The sequence below is a fragment of the Erpetoichthys calabaricus genome, chromosome 2 (genome assembly GCF_900747795.2).
Source record: "Erpetoichthys calabaricus chromosome 2, fErpCal1.3, whole genome shotgun sequence".
NCBI lineage: Eukaryota > Metazoa > Chordata > Cladistia > Polypteriformes > Polypteridae > Erpetoichthys > Erpetoichthys calabaricus.
The window spans coordinates 5,657,124-5,668,130 of record NC_041395.2 but is presented as its reverse complement, the minus strand read 5'-3'; the positions used below and the strand labels follow the sequence as shown (position 1 = coordinate 5,668,130).

Sequence of the window (11,007 nt, the reverse complement as noted above, 5' to 3'; positions counted from 1 at the left end):
TTTTGGTGGGCAGTGCAGTGGAGGGGCTGAAGAACTACAGTCACAAATCTTGCCTTTGCCCCTCTGTGTGACCCTGAGCAGCTCACTTGGAGTGCCCAGCGTTTGGACCTGTGAGCCCCCTGCTACTCCACGCTGAATTTGCCCAAATCTCCTCACAAGCCTGCCATGTTGCTGGCATTTAGCTAAATTACACCCAACAGCGCCATCTAGAGGAAGCAACGTGTCACAACTGAGAGGCTTCTCACGCCCTTACATGCACGGCCCTCAAGCCCCTCCCACTTGTCACCTGTACCACCTCTGTCCCTTGTCACTTACACAGGGATGCGGGTTCAAATCCGGGCCATATGAGCCTGTGCTGTAACCTGCTGTACCTCCACACCTCTTATAGGGTGGTGTTTCACCACAGAAAGGCGTGATGTACAGGAGAGTCAACAAATGGGAACCCCCCGCCAAATATTTTTATGGTGCCAAATGCTGCATTAATCTAACAAAGACCATATTATAATAGACCAGCAGGTGCACCGGTAAGGAAGGTCAGAACAACCATCTGCCATCTTGAATTCACGTGAATCATTTCAGAAAGAGAGAGCGGCTCATGTGACCAGACTTCTTAACAAGACCCCCTTTGAGGTGGCAGGGGGACATTCATCTCCTGCCCTTTGACTGTAATGGTGGACCCACGGCCCTTCCAGCACAGGTTTTAGTTCATCTTGTTGTAATGTGGCACCCAGGTGTGGACACACAAACCCCACCATTGTTCCCACTGGTGCCACTCAACATCTCATTGCCCGTTGTACTTTCCTCTCCATGATGTGAACTGACGACTCTAAATGATGAATTGGGGGACCCGCCGACTTTCCTGGAGGTGTCAAGGTCTGCACCCCCACCCTTCTGCCATCAGGTTGATGCCCTGGGCACACTGTTAACCATCTGCCACCTTGACGGTGACCATTGTGAATTCAATTTCAATATTTTATGTTGGGGGGGGTCATGTGACCACCCTAACCAGTTCAAAGCTTACGCACTTTTGTAAAATTGCCATTTATGCCTGTTGACTTTACAAGTGCACCGGCCGCCCTGCAGTCGTTATGGAGCGATGACATGTGGCACCCCAAACCCCTCTGGCACTGCCACTAGTGCCACCACGAGCTCAGCACCCAGGAACTTCAACAGTGAAGCCTGCTTTCTGGTCAGTGTCGTCAGTTGTGAAGTTTTGACCCTTCAAAGTTGCTTGGAATGGAGAAACAGCCGAAGACACGAAGCTTGGGACCACCCAACACCCCTGTGGTCACCCTGAAGCTTCTTAAAAGGAGCAAGCGAGTGAGGGAGGGGAGTGAGTGTGCACCCATTAGCCATCTTAAATTCAAGGTGGTCCCATTTCAAATATCAAAAGAAATTCAACAGTGAAGCCCACTATTAGATCTCGCTATTGGTTCTGAAGGTTGACCCCTCAAATAAGGCGTGGGGCCTGAGAGGGTCCTAAGTGACACCTCCATCCTGGAACCCCGACAGGTTAAACGTACCTCATCAGTGCTGGGAGGGAGGCAGGCGCCCATTAAAGGTCAAAGGGCACTAGGGGTCAAAGTGCCTTCCACCAACACCTCAGAATTTCGTTGGAAACTGGATGCCAGCCAGAGTGGTCACATGACCCCTTGTCCAGGATGACAGCCACCAAGATGGCGGAGGGCTCTTCACACATACTGTACAGACAAACCCATTGGGGTCTTACACAAGAATCAGTGCAGCGTGAGGCCCACTGGGTGGAAGGGGTCCGGACCCTTAACATATACTGCCACACAACAGTGAAATGCCATTTCAGATTCTTAGCCCACCAGTTTAGAGCAAAGGCAGGATAAGCGGGCAGCCCAGGGTCACACAGTGGGGGGGCAAAGGAGAGATCTGAACCCCACAGCTGCTCACTGTGTCCTGTGCAAGTGACATCCCAGACCAGTGGGCTCAGCTCACCTGTGCGCCAGCCATTATCAGATTCAGGGTGGCACAGGCTGGCATAACTACACTGGCATCATCAAGCACCAGCAAGGAAGTGACTTACTGCTTTGAATAAAACTGTGAAGGTCTCAACTAAATGTAAAAGTGACCCAGGGACAAAGCTGGCATGGGCACAGTGTGGCCCACAGCAGGGTAGTGCCAGCCTAGGAAGCATTAAATCTAGTTAATCTCTCGTGAAGAGCTGCTGTGCATTTCATCAATCACTAACACGTACATACTGTATTACACTTTATAGGGGCCGGGCCACTGAAAGGCGCTATAAACAGTGGTAAACAGGATTCTCCTGCCAGATGTGGAGAGTGACAATCAGAGTGGCTCCTGTTGGTGGCCGTGGCATTGGTTTGACATCGGAGGCTGCTGAGTGGAGTTCACTGCATATTTACTTAGGCTCCTCCCATTCCATAGGCTCCACCCACATTCGCTTGTCATGCCCCTTTAGAAGCCCCAATGCCCGCGATGTTTGTCTGGACCCCTTATCTTTGTCTTCATCATTTCCCATCTTTTTTTTCCCCCTATGATGTGTGTTGGCATGAAACATTGAGAAGGGGGGCTTCAGCTTCAATTAGGACTGAAGGGGCTGCCCAATGCAAGACCACCAGAGACATTTGATCAGCTGCTTGTTCTAAGTCACACCACTGCCCATTGGGTAGTCGCTCTTGGTGAGGTGGCAGCCTGCAGGTTCCACTTGATTAAATGGCAACCACTGTGGCTTTGGTGTCCTCACACAGGGCCACCCCCATGTGACAAATGGCTAACTGGGTGAGTGGAGCAGCTCATGTGACACAAATGAAATAAAGAGAAGGAAGAACTGAAGCAGTAATGTCCAGGAGGGGGCGCCAGAGCAGAGCACCCCACCCTATTGAAGAGCTGCCAGCCAGCCAGCCAGCGTACCCGCTGACTCACCTGCCCCGCCCACTTCATTCATCCCACAATGCACTGCACAGATTCCATTTGGCCAGCTCAGCATCCTGGGACAGGCAGCCACAGAAAAGACGAGACGACGTCTCTGCAAAAAGGGTCTTTAATGCCATCCAGTCCGCTTTTCACCGAGGTTCTGATTGGAAGTCCAAGACTGACCAAAAAAAAAAAAAAAAATCCAAAATGCCAAGGCATCGTCAGAGCGGCACTCGTGTGACAAAGCCCATCGCAACATTTTTAAAACAAAATGCAAAACGCCCCCACCCACCGCCTGAGCCCCTGATCATGCCTCCACCGCGGCTCGCCCTCCAGCTTGGCAGGGGTGCCTAGACAGCGATGCCCGACACTGGCGCACGGCTCCAGCACAAAGGGTCTCTCCAGACGAGCAAGACTGTGAGGAGCGAGGCCCCTTCCTCACAGCGTTAAGACGACGCGCGCGCCCCTCGGAGCGGCAAACACTTGTCCACATCCCAGCCAGGGGAGCCGCTCAGCACCACGGTCCAGTAATCAAGTGTGAGCCCACCGCAGACTGCAGTCCCAGCTTGACTGTGTGCCCCCTCATTATCTGTACCCGCGAGAGGTGGCACTGGACAACGAGGCTCCACCTGGAAGACAAGAAAAAAAAAAAAAGACACCTTAGAGAGGAGGCCAAAGGACCACCGGTGGACGGGCAAAAACCAAAGGACCACCGACTACAGGCGGGCAGCCAAAGCAAAAGCAAAGAGATCAAAAGGCCTCAGGCGAACGGGCTAAAGGATACAGAGTGTCGGGCAAAAGCACTCGGCCAGAGGTGAGCAGAGCAGAGGACCCTCAGCTGACAAAACCAAAGCAGAACATTTATTAATCAAAACGCACCCCCACATGCTTCTAGGTGGGCAGCCAAAGCCAAAGGACCACAAGCCCCACATGAACGGGCAAAGCAAAAGGCCACAGGTGGATGGGCAAAAGGCAAAGGACCACCAGCTACAGGTGGACATCCAAAGACCATAGGTGGATGGGCAAAGGCAAAGAGCCACTGGGCACAAGTGGGCAGACTTCATCTCAACTAAAATCTGTGCCAGAGGGCTGCAGGTGCCCCTTTAAAGTCAAAGGGCATGATGTGAATATCCCCCCAGCATCACAAAGATGGCTACTAGGGGTTGGGTTTGGCACTGGCTTGGTCATCAAACTTCTTATGAAAGTTTAAACTGGCAACAGTGGTCACATGACCCCCTTTCCAAGATGGCAGAGGGTTGCTCACACACACTTTACGATGCCCAGGCAGAAAAAGCTACAAAGCCACTGGTGGACGGGCCAAAGTGACAGGCCAGCGCTGGACACTGTGCCAAACGCTCAATGGTCGAGTCTAAAGACTTCTGGGAAGATGCCAGGCCCTGGGGCCCAAGTGACCACCGAGGCCTGCGTCAAGCCTGTCCACCTGACGGCCAGCTGCATCCTCCTCCAGCCACGTGTGGCACGAGTTGTGACAGAGCCCCACGCCCGCGCCCATACTCACTGTACGTCAGCTCCTCGCCGGCCCTCTTCCGCGACTGATCACCCCTGGAGGGACAAAACAAAGGAGACACGGCTGTGAGTCAAGTGGGCACAGGGACAGACCCTCTCTAAATGGGTTCGGCCACAGGAAATACCCAGGGAGGTGGACGGTGGGGGCCTCTGCTGAAGAAAAACAAAAGACCCCCTGGGGCCTGAGCTGAGCCCACCTCAAGCAGTCAGCGAGTAAACCTGCGCCGCCATTCAAACAGGGTGCTGAGGGGCGTCTTTAGCAAGTGACCACCTACGGGCACCCTGTGAATGAATCAATCAGTTTGATTAGAAGAACTCGACTCATTGCAGTGGACAGAAGGTCACAAGTCACATGATGTGAATTAACCAATAGGAGTTCGACTTCGAAACGGTCCCTTTTCATTCTTGACAATGGCCAAGGTGAGAGAGAAGGCCATCCGAGACCACCTGCAAAAGTCAACGTCACCAACTGGGGCAGAGCCTGGCTAGCTCCACAGTTCAGACCCTTAACATCTGCACTAGGAGTGTGGAGCGACACGGTGAACAAAGGGGTCTGCTGCTCACAGAGAGGTCAGGAGGGGACAGGACCACTCGGCAAATGCTGACAAAAAGATGGTCTGAGTGATCTGGAGTGACGACTTCAACTTGTCCAGATACACGGCACACTAAGCTGAGAAGGGCAAAGACCCCACAAAAAAGAGAAAAGGCACAACGGACCCCAACTCCAACCCTCTTAGAGAAACCAAAACCCCCTCCAGGGTAAACGTGCTGATAAATCCAAAATGGAGCTCCTTGGCCATACAGAGCATCAAGGACATGACGTTGGGAAGGAACAGAGGAGCCACCTACCAGTCAAATATGGCAGAGCTGAGGGGCTGCCTCTGGTCTTGGGGGGCCTTGGACATATTAAGGTCATGATGAGATGTGAGGATCACCAGGGCATTTTAGAGCAGGATGGGATACCCAGGGTCAGAAAATGAGGTGGGACCCCATAAACACAAAAGAAAAAATGGACGACCAGCAATGAGTCCTGACCTGATTAATAAAAACCTCTGGAAGGAGCAGAAGGAGTCCGGCAGAAGACATGGAGAAGGAACCAGCAGTAAGGGTCGAGACTCTTCAACAAGGGGACACGAAACAGGTGTCCTCTCATCCTGGCCAACAAAGTGTGGGGGACTTTAATCCTGGGGGGGGTTCAGATTTTCATCTTCTGTATGAAACCTCAACAGATGTCCTTTTTCTTGTGCAACTTTGCAAGGCCCATTTGAATATTGTGGTGATCAGACCATGGCCCATTACCTTCTCAAGAAATTGAACGGAACAGACAGAAAACACGGGGGGTGGGCGCTAATGTCGACCGTAGCTCCAGAAACCAAGGATACCTCATGATGGAGTGCAGTTATAATTGGGGTGTTGGAACATAAGGAGGGATCTCCAGACGTGAGGGCGGAGCGTCCATCAGAAGAAGCCAAATTAGGCTTACAGGGTCCTTACTGTCTAGTGTACAGAGGACAGTGAAATCGACATAAAACAACTTACCACTCACTCTCCAGCGTCAGGGTTAGAGGGTACAACTACTGGCCGTTGAAAATACTATCTCCACTCTACAACTAAAATCACCAATGACTTACAAGATAATTCCTGACGACATCGCCCTCTGCTGTCTGAACTGTGTTACTGATGGCATCCCTCACTTCATCGCCCTCTAGTGTCTGAACTGTGTTACTGATGGTCTCCCTCACTACATCGCCCTCTAGTGTCTGAACTGTGTTACTGATGGCATCCCTCACTTCATCGCCCTCTAGTGTCTGAACTGTGTTACTGATGGCATCCCTCACTTCATCGCCCTCTAGTGTCTGAACTGTGTTACTGATGGTATCCCTCACTTCACTGCCCTCTGCTGTCTGAACTGTGTTACTGATGGTATCCCTCACTTCATCGCCCTCTAGTGTCTGAACTGTGTTATTGATTGTACCCCTGCCTATGTCTCCCTCAGTGTCTGAACTCTCCTATGGGTTTATAGGTTCATTACTGCCCTGTTCACAGAGCTCATTGAATTTCTACCCTACATCTGTTAACATGCCACGTGTCACCACACTCCAGAACGATGATTAGTGAGTGGACCTCACTGACCCTGAAACGTCCGTCCTCCTTATCAATTAGGACCTGCAGATAAATTTAACTGAATGCCAGGCAGCAGTGCCAACCTCTATGGAACCATGCCAAGCATCCTTCAGAGACGGATCTATTTAACTAGAAGTAAAACACTTTCACTAAGACTGGTGAGTCTGCTGCCCCACGGGTCTGGCATCTTTGGGTTCAAATCCCATAGGTGCTCGTCACCTGTGAGTCGTCCGCCTCGCCTTCCACAATCTCAACTCTAAACTAACCCCGGTGAGTGACAGTGTGTATACTTGCGTGGGCCCTCTGATGGACTGGCACCTCTGTTTAGAGTCGGCACTCGGCTCCCACCATGCACTCTATGCTGCCAGGAAAGGCCCTGACCCCTGGTGGCCCCAAACTGGACTGTCATGTCCTCTGTTACTGTTTATGCTACTTTAGCTCCCCCTTGTGGATCTGGGTGCAACTACTATGTGGCAGATCTGAAGAAAACAAGAGCAAAGTTGATTATTGATACCAGAAAGGCCTACTGGGAATGAAAAGGAGCTTTTATTTCTCCTCATACAGTTTCTTGCATTGGGGATTTGTTAGTTTTCGCACACCCCTTGGGGTCACAGCACAGGGTCAGCCATTGTACAAGTGCAGGTTAAGGGTCTTGCTCACGGGTCCAGCCCTTGTGGCAGTAACCGGGATTCAAACCAGCAACCTTCCGGATGCCAGCCCAGATCCTTACCCTCTAATGGATGGTAATGTAATGGATTGTGCATTTTAAAATATGTTAATAATAATACAGTAGTTTATATAGCACCTTTCCCATTCTCAATGAAGAGAAACACAAATAGGACAAAACAAAAGTTTTCCGTATCTTATTGAAAGAGCAGCTAATAAAATCTTTAAAAACAGAGTGAATGGATTCACAAGAGTAGACTCGTGAGCAAGGTCGTGAGAGGAAATTGAAATAAAATTGTAACGCACGAAGAACAAGAGGGCCAACGTAACCAGTGCAAATCAGGACCCTTGTTTAGAAGATTAAAATAACAGCCTGGCGTCTCAGCTGGAAATGCAGTGGCGCACTCACCAGGGGGCGCAGCCTTGCCCACCACCCCTTAACATCCTTGCGGTTTGCCAAGGAGGGGCTCAATCTGGGATGATGGACAAGCAGACGACCAGCTCGGATGGTGCAGGGGGGTCCGCGTTCACACCGAACCCTCCACGCCTCGTGTTAGAAGAGGACAGTCTCATATTAAAAGACAGCGGCACGCAGACGGCGAAATAAAACATCAGGCCGTCTTTAAAAGCTACCACAAAAACAAAGAGAATAATAAATAAATACAAATGACAAAACGAAGAACCTTGAGTTCAGAACGCAGCGAGACGGGGGGCTTCAGTTCAATCCTCGAATGGCCTTACGGGAAAATGAGATTTTTTTTTCTTTCAGTAAAATGCCGTTATTTTTAGAAAGCCGTTCTTCCAGAAACGACCCCTAGACCAGCATGGGCACACTGAGCCCACTGCGCCTTGACGACGGCTGGCCATGTACGGGTGCTGCCCACATGTTTAGTGATGTGAAAGAGTGACTGTGACCTCCACACACACACTCACTCACTCCACTGGGAACGGCGATGTCACAACAGGCACAGACACGCCATCAGCTCCTCACTTGATGTACGCACATACAGTACACTGCCCAAGTCTGCGCAGCGTTCACAAAGAGACGCTTATTTGGGGTCTTCGGGATTTGCGTATTTTAGAGTTCCAAACACTCCTCGTGACATCTGAACGTCCTCAGTGAAAGAAACAAACAAATGAGAGTGTCTATGTGCACACAAAACCGGATTGAGGGGGACCACCCGGCTAAGGCAGGAATCCGGTTTTGTAGAAATCCACGAGTCCACCAATGGAAGGTGCCCACCCTGCACCACTGGGGTCTCACTCAAGCAGACAGCTGTTTCCAGATGTGCTGTTCAAATAATTCAGGAGGTGCACACAAATAATTGGGCAAGGCAGGGGACCGAAAACGCAGCAAAAGGAGAGACGCATCAAGCTGGCATCCCTCTGAACTTGGAAGATGTGCAGCCCTGCTATCGGCTCAGACCTGGGACCCCCCCTATCTACAGTCAGGAGAAACCTCATCTGAAGAGGTCTTCCAAAGAGTCGCCACAACCAAAGAGCCATTCTTATGAGGGGGTGAAAAAAGAAAGGCAAGCGAATGGCAAAAACACAAAGACTTGGGGGCACTGAGGAGTTGCCATGATGAGGGGGCTATGGATGAGCGTTGATAGATAGATAGATATGAAAGGCGCTATATAACAGATAGATAGATAGATAGATGTGAAAGGCGCTATATAACAGATGGATAGATAGATGTGAAAGGCGCTATATAACAGATAGATAGATGTGAAAGGCACTATATAACAGATAGATAGATAGACAGATAGATATGAAAGGCGCTATATAAGATAGATAGATAGATAGTGAAAGGTGCTATATAACAGATATATAGCGCCTTTCACATCTATCTGATAGATAGATAGATAGATAGATAGATAGATAGATAGATAGATAGATAGATAGATAGATAGATACTTTATTAATTTTATTTATTTATTTACTTTATTACTTGTAGGCAACAGCAAAAAGCACAGCAGTGGGGCTTCCTACAGATCTGTGGAAAACTGAGGTGGGGATTCAATCAAAATTGATGGCCTCCTCCCCTCTGAAAAGTCTAACCAGACTCTTACCCATCATACATCACTGCCAGGGAGGCATCTGATTGGCCCCAACTGCCCTTCTCAGCATTAGAAACAAACAAAGTCATAAAAAGAGGGGCAGAGACCCTGAAACACACGGCATTGGCTTCCAGTGTCTGGGATGACAAGAAAGACCACCAAAGTCTGCAGTGAACTGGGGCAACAGAACAAGAGGGACAGGAGGACCTTCAGTGGAGCGGAGAGAAGACCCGTTGAGCTCACTGCGGTTGCTTTTCTGTTTATCGCACTTTCTAGAAGATTAATGAAGAAGAAAAAAAAAAATCACAATTATTTTTGAAAGCATCCCACCCTGCATGTTCGAGTGGGCCACAAACCGATCCAAAGAGTTGACGTTTGTGGTGCCATGTCTCCACCAGGCTGCCTACCTGATTGGGAATCGTTTTAAAGTCGCTCCATTCTCAACATTTTATTCATATTGTTAATAAATTGTGCACAGAATAAAAAAAAACAAAAAACAAAACAGAACATTCTAGAACAAAGGCGGAGTCCCCAGAACATTCTAGAACTAAACACACACACACACACACACACACACACACACACACACACACACACACAGTAGATGTCTCTTACAGATAAGACTTCTAAGAGAACACCAAAGGAAGACTTTGCGAGGGACACACCGACATGCCTGTCTACCAGTTCAAGCCCCCCAAAGACCCCCACACCCCGGAGAGGGGGGACTGAGAGAGGAGTGTAATTTAGAGATCAAGGGCGCGTTCACAGCGTGGCGCTCCTAAATCATTTTTTCAGTTTTCAGTGGCACCGTTCCCGTCCAAGCGTCTAAGCAGCGAGGGGTCCGGCGGACTCCCGCACACAGACGTTTTTTGAGTGATTTCAGCCAAATGCTCTTAACAGAGAGCTTCTGAAGGACCGCTACAGGAACTCTCCAGGCTCATCGAAACTGGAAAAAAAATGTGCAGAAGTGTGCCAGGGTCGTGCTGCCTGTGCCCGCTTCAGTCGTTTAGTGACGATTATTGAGCGAGATGTTAAGTAGGCACACAGTCTGCCATCAAGTGACAAGGACTAAAGAGACATCAGTCGGAGTCGGGTTCAACTTCAATATGCTTCGTCCACATGTTTTTACATACTGCAAAGAACGGTCATCCCGGCCTCACTCACGGTGCCAGGGTCTGCCAGGGGGTTGGCATGGCCTTCCCAAGCGCTTGTGGATGGACTGTTCTGCAGTTAAGCCCCCTCACTGATATGAATACTAGAATGGGGTCAGTGATATCTCTCAACTGCGGTGGGTTGGCACCCTGCCCGGGATTGGTTCCTGCCTTGTGCCCTGTGTTGGCTGGGATTGACTCCAGCAGACCCGCGTGACCCTGTGTTCGGATTCAGTGGGTTAGATAATGGATGGATATCTCTCAATTACAAAAATGTGTTTAGTCCTCCATGTGCTGTGAACATCCAACCCCTTCTCAGATCACCAGCCTGAGCTCCTGGGTATGAAGCCTGGCCGCTGTGCCACCAGATCGCAATATCTATGGCAAATAACTGGAGTGAAATGAAATCGCTCCTTTACTTCTAGGTTTCCGTTACCCGATTGCGGGTTGGCCGTGTGACTGCGCAGGGGGCAGTGCAGGGGCCGCAGCTATTTTTAATATCTGTAAATGATTTAGATAGAAATATAAGGAACAAGATGGTGAAGTTTGTGGATGATACCAAGATAGGTGGATTA

At 49.9% G+C, this 11,007-nt stretch overlaps 1 protein-coding gene across 2 annotated transcripts in view; it reads right to left on the bottom strand.

Moving 5' to 3' along the window:
* Positions 1–3,017: 3,017 nt before the first annotated feature.
* The window catches only part of cacul1 (CDK2 associated cullin domain 1), a 53,793-nt gene continuing 45,803 nt past the window's right edge, over positions 3,018–11,007 (bottom strand). For both annotated transcript variants that reach the window (XM_051923622.1, XM_028825634.2), the window contains 2 exons: positions 4,424–4,467; positions 3,018–3,533 (listed from right to left, as the gene is read on the bottom strand). In XM_051923622.1, coding sequence (XP_051779582.1) covers positions 3,490–3,533; positions 4,424–4,467 — 88 coding nt within the window. In that variant the 3' untranslated portion in view covers positions 3,018–3,489. The remainder of the gene's footprint in view (positions 3,534–4,423; positions 4,468–11,007) is intronic.